The following is a 16,820-nucleotide window of genomic DNA, read 5'->3' on the forward strand; positions in this document are numbered from 1 at the left end:
GTTTCCCATTTGCACGTAATCCCAGCTCCCATAAAAGCCCCTGAAGTGCCACCCTGCCACACAGGAGGACGCCTCTCCCTGGCAGCCGGTGGAGGAGGCGGAGAGCAGGGTGGCAGCCGCAGCTGCTAGGGCGAGAAACCATCTGCCCGCTGGTGGACCAGGCCTCAGGCGCCTGGAGAGGGACCCGCAGGGCCAGCAAAAGCCATCTTCCTCCTCCTCTTCCTTCCAAAACCAAAAAAAAAGAGAACGAGGCAGCCACAAGTCTAAGATCCGTGACCTCACACCAGGTGACAGCAGCCCAGCCAATGGGCGCGGGCGGCGGGCTGGGCCTGGGGCTGGGTTGGCACTGAGCAGGTCTGCTCCCTCAACCACACAACCACAAGGCCAGGGCCTCGGGCCCCCCCTCCCACGGGGCCCTGCGAGGAGCTGGTTGGTCCCCGGCGTCCCCACCCCCTGGCCGCCCTCTGGCTGCAACCTTGCTCCCCTCCCCCCCCCCCCCCGGAGAGAGGGTGAGTCTCGTTCATTCATTCATTCATTCCCACACCACCGATCGGTCGGTCGGTCAGTGGGTGCCCAGTGGGAGGGTTGGCCAGCCTCACTGCCCGGGCCTCCGGCTCTTCCAGCCCGGCCTCCCGAGCCCCTTCCCGTCCTCTAATGATACACTCGGCCTGGGCTCCTGTTGAAAACTTGTGGCTAGACATTCCTGTGGGACCGGAGAGGCAGATTCTTGGGTACAAACAGCAACTTACTTTCCTTGGGGATTTTTTTACCCTTCTGACATTCTCGTGTTCTTGCTTTTTTTTTTCCTTTCTTTTCTTTTCTTTCTTGGTAGCAGCAAGGGGGGGAGAAAAAAAAAAGAGGCAAAACCAACCCCCAGCAACACCTCCTCACCCACCCCACCGCCTTTCATTCTCAAAAGTAGCTCAAGGAAGAAAGGGGGGACCCAACCATAAAGCAGCCGCCAACCCAGTCAACCTCAACCCCCACCCCCCACCCCCCGAAGTCCAGAATTCTGGAGAATTCCGAGCAGGGCATGGCTTCCAACAGCATCTTCGATTCCTTCCCGTCCTACTCCCAGACCTTCATCCGCGGTGAGTAAGCGGTGACCCCCCCGGGTGGCCCTTTGGGGTGGGAGCGGTGGCCAAGAGGCCCCCGACCACCCCCCACCCCCTCCAGCCGCCTCCCCCGCCAACCCCGGCTGCCCGCCGGCCTCCGGCAGCCTCGGGGAGGAGGGCTGGCCGCCGCCGTGGTCTCTTGATGTGGCACTTTCTCGCTGGAGCTCAGAGGCCCTGGGGGGCCAGGACCAGTGGGGTCCCCTCTGTTTCCTGCCTTGAACCTCAGACTCGACCGCTTGGGTGCAGGCAGATCTGGGGCTGATTCTTGGGATGGCGCGGGGAGGCAGGCGGGCTGAGGCTGGACCTCTGGCTCCGATCTCTGCGAGGTCCTGGCTTTGCTGGGCGATCTTTGGGGAGTGGCAGCCAGTGAGGAGAAGGGAGCCTGGGCGTGGGGACTCATGGCTGCAGGCTGCGCCCGCATGGAGGCTGAGGGGGAGGACGGTGGGTTTGGGAAAAGACCCCTGGGCTCGGGGGCCGGGGACCTGAGTGTTTTGGGGGTGGCTGATTTTGTCTCTTCGCGGCCTTGGAGGGACCCAGAGTTCTGGGTTGTGTCCCTCAGCAAGGATGGGTATGGGGGGTCCTCGTGGAAGGCCTCTCACTGAAGGGGGGACTCCTGTCTCTCTGTGGCTCTCAGGGGGGCCGTTCCTCAGCCTCAGACCCTCCCTCCCCCGCTGCCTTCTTCCTCCCCAGAAGGAGCTGCTGTGGCTTCTGAGATTGGGGATCTAGAGTCCTGTTCCCACCTTGCTGTGTGACCCGACATGGGTTGCATCACCTCTCTGTGCTCCCAAGAGAGCGGTGCTGGCTGTGCTGTTGTGATTGTCTGAGGCTGGAGGCAAGCTGTGCACAGGGCCAGCAGCTCCGGCTTCTTCCAGGGACCGGTTTCTCCACTAGAAGGGGGAGGGGAGGGAGGGGGTGCTAAGGAAGATCTAGAACCCCAGGGCTTGGTGGGGGCAGGGGGCTGGGTGGGGAAGATGACTTTTGAGTCTTGGTCAGAAGCCTGTCAGTCTGTCTGTCTGTCTGCCCTGCCACTGGCTCCTGGCTGCCGTTGACCCAGGGCAGGTTGGGCGTTGTCTGTATAGGCTCAGCGGAGGCTGGCCTGAGCGCCCGCTTTGGTCAGGCCACGGTAGGGAGTTGGCGTGGAGGACTCCCAACCCCCCGACTCCCCACCCCCAAACCTGGCAGTGGCCGCTGACAAGCCCCAGCCCCCCCCCATCCCTCCTGCCATTCTTACCCGGTGCCCTGGTCGTCCTTAGAGCTAATTAAAGGCAGGGCTGCGGCAAGAAAATAAGAGTTTATAAAAACCATTTGCTGGCCCTTTGTAATCTGCATTCTCTCTCGGTGAGCAAGATGGAGAAATGCAGGGTTTCAAACAAAGGAGGCCTGGGAGCCTGGGCTGGCGCTGCTGAGTTGGTATGGAGTGGGGAGGCGGCCTCTGGGGCACAGGGGGAGAGGGCCAAGGACGCCCGTGGGCCGCAGGTACCGACTGCTGTCAGCCAAGTCCAAAAGCAGCTGCGCTTCAGACTGGACTGGGCGGCCATCCTGGCGATGCGGCCAGAAGCCAAGGACAGGCGGGCGAGCCCAGGGCGGCCCGCCGTACTGCAGGCTGAGCGCTGCCCACTGTCCCGCCCTGAAAAGTTAGTTACCTGCCATTTCCCCTACGCAGACACACGGAAAGAGAGGCGCGTTGCGGTTAGAACTGACGAAAGGGAAGACCTCATTATTTCCAGCCCGAGTTCGTGGACCCCCGCCCCCCAATTTCTCCACGAGTCGAGAACCCCAAGACTGCTAGGCCCTTGCCGCTTTCCTGGTGGGATTGTGCGCGTCCCCGTGGTTGTTTTGGTTGGGTTTGGGTTGGGTTCGGCGGTATTGGGAGGTTTGAATTCAGGGCCTCGGGGTGCTAGCTGGCCTCACAGGGGCTCTACCACCCAAGCCACACCTCCAGGCCCTGTTGGCTTTAATTACTATTTCACTTCGAGGACGGTGTGCTTTTTACCCAAGGCCGGCCTTGGTGATCTTTCCCCAGTCTCCATCCCCCAAGTAGCTGGGATTACAGGCCTGAGCCACGGCACCTGGTAGAGAGAAAGGACCTTCTATCCTCCACCGGCTCCCCTCCCTCTGCCCTGCCCCCCCAAATGCTGCCGCACCCCAGTCCCTCAGCCAGGTGAGCTCAGCAGACCTCACCACCCCCAAAGCTTAAATCCGGGGTCTGAGCTTTTGAAACCTCTCCCCAGAGTGATTCTGATGGCAGGCTTGGGAGCTGCTGCCTGGAGCCCCGTCCTCTACCCTCTACGGCCCAAGTGCTGTGACGCTCTTCGAGTCCCTTGACATCTCTGGTGGCCCTCGTCTCGTTGGTATAGGAAAGGAGGGAGTTGGGATCCACATTCTTCCCCAAGGCCTATCCCTGTGTCCCCTACCCTGCTTCCAGAGAGAGCCCCCCCTATGCTGTCACCCAGCTCTGCCATCTTGGGGAGAGTCAGGACTTGGGCAGAACCTTCTGGCAGCTGGGCCATGTCCCACCCCCTCTTTATAGCAGAGGGTAAGGCGGACCTCAGAGAGGAGGGCATAGTGGCGCCCACACTCCCCACTCAGGATTGAGGGGAGCCCGGGGCGGGGGGTGAGGGGAGGAAGAGGTGTTTGTTTCTCAACTTTGTCATCTTGAGATCTGGAGGAGCGCAGCATTCCCAGCTGAAGTGTGGACTGGGCTCTTCCCTAGCTAGCTTGGGGGGGGCGGCTGCTCTGTGACTCAGTTTCCTCATCTGTCGGATCTCATGGGGTGACCAAGAGACCAAAGAACCCACGCAGGCTCAGAGCGGCGGCCCTCAGGTGCCCCGGTGCTGGGCTTGTGTGTTCACACACGCGCGCGTCTGTCATTGGACTTGTCGTGGTCCTCGTGCGTGCAGGGGTGTGCGACCCTCTCCTTGTGTGTGCGGGTGTGTGTGTGACTGCGCTCCCCGCCAGCTAGTGATGCCCAGTGTCTCCCCGTGGGGGCGTGGGGAGTTTTATCGTGATCTTTCCACACTTCGCAGCGCCGCACCTGCTCTGTCCCTCTCCCCATTCCACACCCCCCTCCTCCTTTTGTGTGGGCTTGAACTCAGGGCCTGGGCACCATCCCTGAGCTTTTTGTGCTCAAAACGAGTACTCTACCACCTTGAGCCACAGCTTCACTTCCGGCTTTTTAGCGATTCATTGGAGATAAGAGTCTCACGGGCTTCCCTGCCCGGGCTGGCTTTGAACTGTGATCCTCAGGTCGCAGTCTCCCGAGTAGCTAGGATGACAGGCGTGAGCCACCGGCCTGGACGGTAGCTGTCCGCATGGACCCTTCCCGTTCACCCTCTCCTCCCACTGGGGTCCAAACGTAAGCAACGCCTGCTTTATGTGCTGGTCATTGTTTAAAGGGTATTAACTGCACTAAGGGGCTTCACTTTGGTATTCCAGACTCACGTATTAAACTCTGCTCGGAATCACCGCTCTCAGGGCTTGCTCTCTCCTTCCCCATCCCCAGTAGTCAATGAGTTCCAGGGACATCCCCCGAGCCATCTTCACACCGAGGTGCCGTCGGTTTGTTAATCCCTCCCTCTCCCTTTTCCCTCCCCCCCCCCACACAGTCCCACAGTTGGAAGCCTGTTCCGTGCGTCCCTCCACACATTGTTGCGCACGGGGCTTTATACAGACGGGCATATCTGTAAATATGTGTCTTGGGGGCTGGCTTCTACCTAGGAGTAAAAGCATATGATATTCAACTTTCTGGGCTTCTCCTGTTCCATCCATTTTCCTGAAAATAACACACCTTTGTTTTTTTCTTCATGGCTGTATACTATTCCATGGTGTTTCTATGCACCAGGCTTTTTTTTTTTGCCCATTCATTCATTGCTGAGCAACTCCCACTGCGGCAGCGTGGGGGGGCGTGTCCCAGGGGAGCCTGCGGGAGGACAACTGGGGTCCAGGCCCTTGACCCCCCCCCACGGACACCTGGGAGGCTGGGGAAACAGAACTGGACGGAGAAGAGGCTGCCTGGGAGGGAGGGGCCGCAGCCCCGGGCCCTCCCCCGGGCCCCGGCCGGTGGCGAGCACCAGGGGACCCTCCAGATTCCAGCCCCCCCCGCCCCACCCGGGCTCAGGTGCGCGCCGGCCCCCCGCAGCCCTGGCCGCCCGCAGCCCTGGCCCCCCGCAGCCCTGGCCCCCCGCAGCCCTGGGCGCCGTGGCTGCCCCGCTCCGGGTGCCACGGCGGCCCGGCTGCTTTGATGGCGGCTTCTGAGGGCGCCGTGCACACGCCCGTCTCCTGGACCACCCTGCCTGCCCACAGCACCCCAGGCTGGGAGGGCATTCCTGGGAGCCCCCGCTGCCCACAGAGGCCTGACACCCGGGCTGTGTGTCCAGGGCCCCGCTGGACATATAGAGAACCCATTGACACCCGGCCGGAGATGGCCACATCAAAGCCCAGCCCGGCTCCCTCACCTGCAGGGGAGGGGCCGGGAAGGACAGCCCGGAGCCTGACCTTCCAGAAAGTTCTGTGAGGCGGGAAGAAAGCCACTAGGAGGAAACGCTGGCCTCTCCTGAGGAGCGGGGAGACACACCGGGGCTCGGGGTCCCGCGGGACATCAGGAACATCCCCCCTTGCTCCTGTCTCCAGGGGACACCTCACTGCACCCCCCCCCGCCTCGTGTGTCTCCTGGGGCCTGGGCCGTCCAGGCTGAGCTCCATCGCACCCCACCAGTGTCTCCAGGGAGCCACTTGGGGGACCCTGTCCTCGGCTCCCCCATGCCACAGTGGGAAGGGAGGCAGGAGGGAGGGAAGGAGGAAGAGGAAAGGAGAAGGTAGAGAAGGGTGGAGGAGGGAAGAAGGAAGGGAAGAGGGAGGGCTCCCCCCTGGGGGCCAGGACCCGCCCCCCTCCCCCCCACGCACGAAGGACCCCTGCAAACCACCCACTCCTCTTGCGTAGACAGGGCCCCTCGGGGTAGGCCTCAAAGAGGGGGTGCAAAGAGGGAAAGGGGGACGTGTCCCCTCCTGAGCCCAGTGCAGCTGCCTGCCGGGTCTCGGAGCTGGACAGACTGAGCTGCGGGCTCCGAGGTGGACAGGGTGGAGGTGGAGGGCACCCCAGAAAGGTGTCTGGGAGCAGAGACGCCACCCCTGCTTCCTCGTGACATGGGGGGTGCTCACCCCGCCTCTCCAGACTCAGTTTCCCATCTGTAGAATGGTGAGACTAACAGTGCACACCCGAGGCTCCCTGGGTGCGTTTACAGCGATGAGGGGAGGTGTGCACTCGCCAGCTCCTGCGTAAAGCCAGAAAACCGAGGCAGACGTCCCTTCCCGGGTGTGCGCAAAAGATGGCCAGCGAGCCACAGCCAGCCACAGCCAGCCACAGCGAGCGAGCTCTCCTCTCTAGCTCAGTTTTACAATCACTCCTTCTCAGAGTCTGCCCTGGGCCTGGCCCTCTCCCCAGGCCCAGGGAGGGGACGGGGGGGGGGGCGGGGGGGCCGCGGGGTGTGCAGGGCGGATCCTCTCCTGTGCACACCTGGTGGCAGAGGCAGGTGCAAGGTGACCTTGGCAGGGGAAAGAAGAACACAGGGATGAATGGATCGCTAGGTGGATAGATGGGGAGGTGGATGGAAAGATGGTAGATGGGTATATGGATTGTAGGTTAATGGGTGGTAGCTGGATGTTGGATGAATAGATGGATGATGGATGGATGGATGGTGGATGTATAGATAGATGGTGGGTGCATGATGGATGGTGGATGGGTGGATAGGTGACTAGTGGATGGATGATGGATGGATGATAAATGGTGGAAGATGGATAGATGGATGGTAGATGGATGGATAGGTAGATGATAGGCAGATAGAGAGATAGATAGATAGATAGATAGATAGACGATGGATAGATAGAAGATGGGTGGATGGGGCTGGGAAGGTGGCTCAGTGGTAGAGCGCTTGCCTTGCATGCATGAGGCCCTGGGTTCGATTCCTCAGCACCACATAAGCAAAAAGAAAAAAGCCGGAAGTGGCGCTGTGGCTCAAGTGGTAGAGAATTAGCCTTGAGCTGAAGAGCTGAGGGACAGCACCCAGGCCCAGAGTTCAGGCCCCACGACCGGACCCAAAAAAAAAAAAAAAAAAAAAAAAAAAAAAAAAAGATGGGTAGATGGATAGAAGATAGATAGATAGATAGATAGATAGACAGACAGACAGACAGACAGACAGACAGACAGACAGACAGACAGACAGACGAGCAGGCCAGCAACTGCTGGCCAGGCGGCCCCCAGCCCCCCACTTCCCCTTTGCTGTCTGGTTTTTCTCCGAAGCCCTGTCCGGGCTGCTGCCCGGCTGCGCTGCGCAGACGGCTGGGAGGTTTAGGTTCCTCTTTGGGGTTTTCTTTCAAGTCTGGGAAAAGTGTTTTTGGCACAAGGCTCGGGCTTGCGTGTGGTCGGAAAGGGCAGACGTGTAACTGACGTATGGCTTGCAGGGTGGCTGCCGTCGGTGCCCCTCGGGAGCGCCCTTCTCCGCGTGCCCCAGCACACGCGCTTGCACATGCGCGTGCCTGGAGAGGCCTCGGAGCCCTGGGCATGGGGGGCGGGGGACATGGAGCTGGCCTCACCTGGGCTGACGGGGGGGAGGCAGCAGGTGCTGGGAGAAGAGAGAGAATGGGGGGCAGATCTGTTTGGACCACGGCTGCCCCCAAACAGTGCTCCTACAAGGCTGGTCGGGTGAGTTTTACGGAGCTGATGGCTGATGTGCTTCACCCAGCTCCATATGCCAGCTCCAGAATGCCAAGCGCTCCATAAAGCCAAATCATGGTGTGACCTCGGTGTCCATTTCACCAATGGGAACTGAGAGTCAGCAAAGGCAAGTGACTTCCACCCACGGTCATATCGGGAGAGACCGGTGGGGCCCAGGCTCAGACCAGGGCCTGCCTGGCACCAGGGCTGCCTGGTTAAACTCTCACTCCGACCTAGAGGGGTCTCCTGGTCCTTAAGATGAAGACACACCGCCTCCAGGGAGCCCTCCGGGAGAGGTGACCTCCGCCTCCCCTGCCACCTTCCATGCCCCTTCAGGCCCTGCTCAGATAAATACTTCCAGAAGGGTTTCTAGAAAGCTGGAGTCTGGGTGGGGCTGGGATCAGGCGGGTGTGGGGCACAGCCCGGCGCTGGGGAGGAGAGCAGGGAGTTGGGAGGGCTGGTGCCTTCAGGATGAATAGGCTGGATCTCAAAGGGACAGTGGGGATCAAGCATCTCATGGCGCTCAGAGCTGAGCTCTGGCTGAACTGGGCAGGGCAGGTGTGCGCTCTGAGCGCACGTGTGTGTGTGTGTGTGTGTGTGTGTGTGTGTGTGTGTGTGTGTGAGTGTGAGTGAGTGAATGAAAGCCCCAGGGCCTCCACCTGGGCTCACCAGCCCTATTTTTACCCACACAGCTGTGTGGCCACATGACCTTGGTCTCAGGCGCGTAGATGATGCAGGATGCTCAGCTGGGACCCTGTGCGCTGCGGGGTCCCAGGCTCAGGCTATGGCTCCACCCCCAGGCGCCCCAGGCCCCAGGCTGGAGACCCTGCTCCTTCCTTCCTGCTCCATTCCCCCAGCGCCAGTGCTGTTCATGCTTCGAGCCCACAACGTAAAAATAAGAAATGACACGAGGCCTGTCATCCTAGCCACTCAGGAGGCTGAGATCTGAGGATCACAGTTCAGAGCCAGTCCGGGCAGGAAAGGCCGTGAGAATCTTATCTCCAATAAACCACTAGAAAACCAGAGGTGGCGCTGTGGCTCAAGTGGTAGAGCGCTCACCTTGAGCTGAAGAACGCAGGGACAGTGCCCAGGCCAAGAGTTCAAGCCCCACAACCGACCAAAAATAAAAACTACCAAAAAGCCAAAGTAGAGCCATGACTCAAGTGGTAGAGCACCAGTAGCCTTGAGTAGAAAAAAGCCAAGAGAGAACACAGCGCCTTGAGCTCAAGCCCCAGTCCCGGCACATAAACAGAAAGTTCCTGGAGACGTTTGTGCTACAGAAGAGTCTGGGTTTACTACATTGAGTGCTACGGGAGAAGCCCAGAATCTTCCATATCTCGAATCATGCCACCTGCAGGAGGGGCAGGAGGAAGATGGGGCTTAGAACCAGAGGCTGCAGATTTCCCCACCAGACCACCGCTGGCTGGCTGGCCCTGCGGCCTCCTGACCTCGTGGCCTGTGAGGTGCGGATGCCGGGCTGGCTGGGCATGGGAGGGGTCTCCTCATTATGCCCCCCTCCCTTGAATCACAGCTCTTCTTCACCTCCTCTGTTTCCTAGAAACCAGGAAACCAGTGTGGCATTTCCCTGGGTGCTCCGCAGATGTTATCAGGCAGAGATGAAGAAGCCAGACAAACCTGAGAACAACAGTACCAGCAACAGGGCTCTCTGGTGCAGGACTTGTCAGGGCCTTTCATGTCCTCATAAACACGGACATCTCTAATAAACACAGCAAGGTAAACTGCTTCATGGAAAGCTATTAAATCCATATCTTGGACTAAGGCACTCTAGAGCCAAATGATCTGTTCAAAGACTCGAGAAACTGTGTGAGACTTAAAAGAAAATTTTGCTGGCCTCTAAATACTGAAAAAAAAAAAGATGAAATTAAGAAATACTTAATTGAGCCAAGCATACCGGGTGGCTCACTCCTGTAATCCCTGAGAATCTCTGTTCAAGTCCAGTCTGGGTGAAAAAGTTAGCAAGACCTCATCATAAGCTGTAGGCTGGGCATGGTGGCTCAAGCCTGTAGTCCCAGCTATGAAAAGCCCATAAGTGGGCTATAGGTAGAAGATCCTGATCTGAGGTCAGCCCAGGGCTAAATCTCCATACCCCACCTGAAAAATAACGAGCTGGGGTCGTGGCTCAACAGTCGAGCACCTGCCTAGAAAGCGCAAGGTCTCGAGTTCAAACCTCAGAACCTCCAAAAAAAATGTGTAGAAAACTGTCTAGAAAGGATAAATTATGACGACTGAAGTCTTAAACAGCTATACCATATTAGCAGTGTCCAGACATGGAAAATCTCTTCTAGAAGCTTCCTTCTGGGCCGCCATCGTGTGTGATGAGTGGCACTGTGGCGTGCAACTCTCCCTGCGCACCCACATGCGTTTCCCCCAGAACCGAAGCTGCTGTGAGGCCTGTTGCACAGATGGGGAAACTGAGATGCCAGCGGCTGAGCCTCCTGCCGGCCGGCCCAGCGGGGCTCTCCTGCCCAGGCCCAGCGGGGCTCTCCTGCCCAGGCCCAGCGGGGCTCTCCTGCCCAGGCAGCCCAGCGGGGCTCTCCTGCCCAGGCCCAGCGGGGCTCTCCTGCCCAGGCCCAGCGGGGCTCTCCTGCCCAGGCAGCCCAGCGGGGCTCTCCTGCCCAGGCAGCCCAGTGGGGCTCTCCTGCCCAGGCCCAGCGGGGCTCTCCTGCCCAGGCCCAGCGGGGCTCTCCTGCCCAGGCCCAGCGGGGCTCTCCTGCCCAGGCGGCCCAGCGGGGCTCTCCTGCCCAGGCCCAGCTGGGCTCTCCTGCCCAGGCGGCCCAGCGGGGCTCGGCCTGGACAGCCAGGGGCTCGCTGTGCGTGAGTCGGGGCAAGGCCAGCGTCTGGGGACCAAGGCAGGGAAAGCTGGAAACACACACGCACACACACATGCACACACACACGTACGCACACACACACGTGCACACACGCACATGCACACACGCGTGTGCACATGTGCACATGCACACATGCACATACACACATGTGCACACATACACGCACACATGTGTACACACACATGCGCACACACACACACACACGGCCTTGGTGTGCTGGCCCTCTCCTTCACCAGGGCAGAAGGGGAGAAACTGAGGCTCAGAGAGAGAGAGGACATGACCAAAGCTAAGCTCCAGCCACATCCTGAAACCCGTGCGCATGCGCACACGCACAGGCACGCACGCACATGCACACACAACCTCACAGGTGCACACACACGCACGCACGCACACACAAACAGGCACGCACACGCACACGCACACACACACGCGCACACACACACATGCACACGCACACACAACCTCACAGGCACACACACAACCTCACAGGCACAGACACAACCTCACAGGCACACACACACGCACGCACGCACACACAGGCACACACACGCACACGCACGCACACACACACAGGCACACACACGCACACGCACACACGCACACACACGCACACGCACGCACACACGCACACGCACACACATGTGCGTGCACACGTGCACACACACATGCACACGCACACACACCTCACACGCACACACACACAGGCACACACACAACCTCACAGGCGCACACACACACACACAACCTCACAGGCACACACACACGCACGCACACACACACAGGCACACACACAACCTCACAGGCACACACACACACAACCTCACAGGCACACACACACACGCACGCACACACACACAACCTCACAGGCACACACACATGTACACACACACACAGGCACACACACACACAACCTCACAGGCGCACACACACACACACGCACGCACACACACACACAGGCACACACAGGCACACAAGCACACGCACACACACGCGTGTGCACACATGTACACACACATGCACACGCACACACAACCTCACAGGCACACACACAACATCACAGGCACACACACGCACACGCACGCACGCACACACACACAGGCACGCGCACGCATGCACATGCATGCACACGCATGCACATGTGCGTGCACACGTGCATGCACACGCACACACAACCTCACACACACAGGCACACACACAACCTCACAGGCGCACACACACACACACAACCTCACAGGCACACACACACACACGCACGCACACACACACAGGCACACACACACACAACCTCACAGGCACACACACACGCACGCACACACACAGGCACACACACACAACCTCACAGGCGCACACACACACACACACACACACACACAGGCCCACACACAACCTCACAGGTGCACACACACAGTCCGTGGCTGTAACACCCATCCACTATTCAGGGGCCCCCCTGTGGGGTCCCGGCCGCCCCTCAGAGTAGCCTCACACAACCAGCTAAGAAACCCCTCCTGTCCTGCCGAGGCCCCAGACCCTGCCACGGGCCTGGGCCCACGGGCTGGTGTGGCCTCCGGGTGGCCAGGAGCCGGCGCACCCGAGACCCAGGCCACGCCACCGGACGTCAGAACCCAGGGAGACGGAGGCAGGTGGCGCACAGCGGCCAGCCTGGCCCTCTGCGGGTGGACTATGAACACATACGAGCTGTGGCCAGGCCCCCGGGTCCCGCAGCATCGACCTCCCTGGTCCACTCTTCCATAGGGAGCTGAACATCTAAGGCTGGGCACTGTAGCTCATGCCTATAATCCTAGCTACTCGGGAGGCTGAGATCTGAGGATTGTGGTTCAAAGCCAGCCTGGGCAGAAAAGTCTGTGAGACTCTTATCTCCAGTAAACTACTTAGAAAAGCCAGAAGTAGCGCTGTGGCTCAAGTGGTAGAGTGCTTACCTTGAATACAAAGAGGCTCAGAGACAGGGTCTAGGCTCTGAGTTCAAGCCCAAGGAAGGAAGGAAGGAAGGAAGGAAGGAAGGAAGGAAGGAAGGAAGGAAGGAAGGAAGGAAGGAAGGAAGGAAGGTAGGAAGGAAGGAAGGAAGAAAGAAAGAAAAGAAAAAGAAAAAGAAAAAGAAAAAGAGCCAGGTGCTGGTGACTCCTGCCCGGCTGCTCAGGAGGCTGAGGTCTGAGGATCTCAGACAAACAAATCGGAAAGAGTGTCACTTCCCCAAAAAGCTGGAAGTAAAGGTGTGGTTCAAATGCTGGAGCTCTAGCTCTGAGTGAAGCCAGGTGAGCCAGCCTGGGGCCCTGAGTTCAAGCCCCCATACCAACACCCCGAGCAAAATGGACAAGCGGCTGGACACCTAGCATGTGGGGCTTTGGGTGGAGCCTGGAGTGCTGTGGGCATGCTCTGTCAGGAAAGGGGGAGGCCGCGCCCCCAGGGGGTCAGGGTGTGTGCCAGGGCAGGGCTGGGCCAGAGCCCAGCGAGAGGGGACCGCAGGGTGAGGGGACCAGCCCAGACCTCGTCTCGCGTGGGGGGAGGGGGGATCTGGCTGAGACCTGCACTTCCTCACATGGACAGAAGCCCAGAAACACCCCAAGCCACCACACAGCCGGCCCAAGGGACCGCAGCGGTGGTCCAGCCCCCGGCCACACAGGGCCTGCATGGCAGAGGGGACACGGGACGCGGTGACACTCTCCACACACACAATACACCGCGGGGGTCTCAAAAGCAGATCTCAAACTGCACATCCTGTCCCGGATCTGGACCTGGCCTGGCCAAAGAAAGGAGAGAGGGAGGGAAGGAGGGTGGGAGGGAGGGAGGGAGGGAGCAGAGCAGGCTAGGAGCCCAAACATCACTCACTGTTCTGGGTGGCAGGGTTTGTGGGTGGTTTTAATTTTCTTCTTCATAATTTTATTATTTTCCAATTTTCCCTTAATGAATGTGTATTATTTTCATACTCGGGAAAAAGATGTGTTTTTGTGTGAAGAGACTGGATTTGGAATTGTTCTTGCCTTCCGAGACGCTGGGCTTTAACCCTGAGTTCCATACCCCCTGCCCCCAGCACTGCTTCTGTGGGTTGGTTCTTCTGAAAGGAGCTTCTGGGCAGCTCCCACCCACCCATCTCCCCAAAAGCCAGGCTAGGGTCTCAGGAGCTGGAAGTGACCTGCCATGGTCCCTAGACTGGTGACAAGGTGATTGGGACAAGGGCCGAGAGGAGAGAAGCCGTGACCCTCTTCACCAAGAAGGGCAAACAGGATAGGGCTTTGGCGTATGCGCAGGAGTGCCCTTCTGGTGTCCTTGGCTTGTGGCCCTGCCTCTACCTTTAAGGCCAGTACCGAGAGCCAGGTCTCTGCATACCACCATCACCCTGGCCTCTAGCCTGTTCTCCATGACCGCCTCCCCCCTGGCTGCCCTCATCTCCCTCCCTCTTCCACTTGAAAGAAAGGACTTGAGGCTCACCTGGGAAGCCAAGATGCCACCTTACAAAGTCCCTTTTGTCACCTAAGGTGCTGGAGTCACCATGTTGGGGATTCGCATGTGGGCTTCACTGTTTATGCCTCTTGGAGCCTCTGCTTCCTAAACAGGTGGGCAGCAGGCAACTGCGTGTGCAAAGGCCCTGTGGCTGTAGGACTCCTGCGGCTGGAGCTAGGCGAGAGAGGGACGGGGTAGAAGGAGATGAGAACAGAGAGGGACAGGTGACACGGACCGCCGCAGGGCTGGGTGGACACCCCTGCGTCCCTCACTGCCCCCTTGCCCCCCACACTGCCCTGGGAGCGCGTTTGCTTGCTTGTCCTCTATGGCTTTTTCTTTCTCCCGCTGGAAGGAAGGTGTCATGCCACTTCATGGCTCTGTTGTCCCTTCCTGCCCCCCCACTCCCAGAACCTGAGATCATCCTCAGCACATAGTAGGTGCTCAGTAAGTCCTTGCTGACCACACACAGTAGGTCCTCAGTGTTTGCTGGCTGCATGAACCCAGGGCCCCTGGCTCCTCTGCTTCTTGCTCTCCTCTTCTTTTCCGCTCCTCCTTTCCCTCTCCAAGTGCAGGATTGGGAACCTTGGCCCGAGGGGGCTGGGACAGGGGTGAGGATAGCCCAGGGGCGCTCAGGCCCCCAAGCGCGGCCTGGGTCTTGGGGAGCGGAGTCTGCGGACACTTGCTGGGCCTCCTGGCGCCTTATATTTTTGTCGGTCGTGGGTCTTGAACTCAGGGCCTGGGCACTGTCCCTCAGCTCTTTAGCTCAAGGTGAGCACTCTACTCCTTGAGCCACAGCACCACTTCCGGGTTTCTGGTGGTTTATTGGAGATAAGAGTCTCACGGACTTTCCTGCCTGGGCTGGCTTTGAACCACGATCCTCAGATCTCAGCCTCCTGAGTAGCTGGGATTATAGGCGTGAGCCACCAGCACCTGGCTAGAGTGGCATTTCTGTCAGGGAAAAAAGCGAATGGCAAAGAGGTGTCCATGTCCCACCCTGTAGCTGGAGTTGGGGGAAGGGAGAGGGGTATAAGGGGGAGGGGGAGGGGGAGAAGGGGGGGGTGAAGGGATCAGGACATAGGAGCCAGCCTAAGCTTAGCTCCACCCACATCCACCTCTGTCCCACCTCCATCTCCAAATCCAGGGGCCTGGGGACAGGGCCCCAGACCTCCCAAGTAGCACCTCAGGGGTGAACAGCCACCACTTCCTGCACAGGCACACACGCACACACACACACACACACGCACACGCACACACACACACACTCATGCACACACGCGAGCAGCCCACTTCCTGGCGTCTGCACTCCGCAATGACAGCCCTCTGGTTGGCTGGAGGTGAACTTGAGCAAGGTACTATCTGCTTCTGTGTTTTTCCTTCTTCATGGGGGTCCTGGCCCTGGAACGGAGTGCATAGCCAGCCAAGCAGACGTAGCGAGAAGCGCTGTGGCGATCCACGTAGCGTGGGTGATTTGAATCCAGGGCTGGCTCCCGGCTGAGCCTGCCATAGACCACGAGCGCAAGGTGCAGCGTCCGCCACGGCCAGGCACATCCAGCACTTCTGCCCAATTTGCTTTCAAGTCTGGGGCTGGATTTATTTTTTCATATCTTTTGCTTTCCTTTAAATATAAGTAGGGGGCTGGGAAGGTGGCTCAGTGGCTCAGTGCTTGCCTCGCATGCATGAAGCCCTGGGTTCCATTCCTCAGCACCACATACACAGAAGAAGCTGAAAGTGGTGCTGTGGCTCAAGTGGTACAGTGCTAGCCTTGAGCACAGAGAAGCTCGGGGACAGCGCCCAGGCCCTGAGTTCAAGCCCCAGGACCTACAAATAAATAAATAAAATATAGAAGAAATTGAACAATACAATCAACCTACCGGTCACTGATGGCTCACGCCTGTCATCCTAGCTACTCAGGAGGCTGAGATCTGAGGATCACGGTTCAAAGCCAGCCCAGGCAGGAAAGATGATGAGACTCTGATCTCCAATGAACCACCAAAAAAGCCCAAAGTGGAGCTGTGGCTCAAGTGGCAGAGTGCCAGCCTTGAGTGAAAAAGCTCAGGGACAGCGCCACGCCATGAAGTCTCAGCATTGGTATACACACAGACACAGACACAGACAGACAGACAGACAGACACACACACACACACACACACACACACACACACAAACACATACACATGAGGTTGGACTCAGGGCTTGGGCACTGTCCCTGAGCTTCTTTTTGTTCAGGGCTAGCACTCTACCACTTGAGCCACAGTGCCACTTGCAGCTTTTTCTGTTGATGTGGTACTGAGGAATCGAACCCAGGGCTTCATGCATGCTAGGCAAGCACTCTACCACTAAGCCACCTTCCCAGCCCCAAAGGTTTTTTGTTTTTTTGCTATTTATTACATATGGTTTTACCTAAGAACAAAATAATAATAATGATAAATTTACAGATAGAAACAATTTCAGAACTGGAACTGTAAATCAGCTCGCACGCATTCTGCTGCCCCGCCGAGCCGCGGCTCCCGTGGGCCCTGGTGGCCGTGGCGGTGGTGGCGGCCGTGGGCGGTGGCGGCCGTGGGCGGTGGTGGTGGCCGTGGGTGGTGGCGGCCGTGGCGGTGGTGGCGGCCGTGGGCGGTGGCGGCCGTGGGCGGTGGTGGCGGCCGTGGGCGGTGGTGGCGGCCGTGGGCGGTGGTGGCCGTGGGTG

General features: G+C 59.1%; 1 protein-coding gene across 1 annotated transcript in view; it reads left to right on the forward strand.

The window, feature by feature from the left end:
- The first annotated feature begins 583 nt into the window (after positions 1-583).
- The window catches only part of Runx3 (RUNX family transcription factor 3), a 48,352-nt gene continuing 32,115 nt past the window's right edge, over positions 584-16,820 (forward strand). The window contains exons 1-2 of the mRNA XM_070037611.1: positions 584-731; positions 920-1,091. Coding sequence (XP_069893712.1) covers positions 1,034-1,091 — 58 coding nt within the window. The 5' untranslated portion in view covers positions 584-731; positions 920-1,033. The remainder of the gene's footprint in view (positions 732-919; positions 1,092-16,820) is intronic.

Source organism: Dipodomys merriami, unplaced genomic scaffold, assembly GCF_024711535.1.
Source record: "Dipodomys merriami isolate MVZ:Mamm:240054 unplaced genomic scaffold, mDipMer1.0.p SCAF_28, whole genome shotgun sequence".
In the NCBI taxonomy this organism is placed as follows: domain Eukaryota; kingdom Metazoa; phylum Chordata; class Mammalia; order Rodentia; family Heteromyidae; genus Dipodomys; species Dipodomys merriami.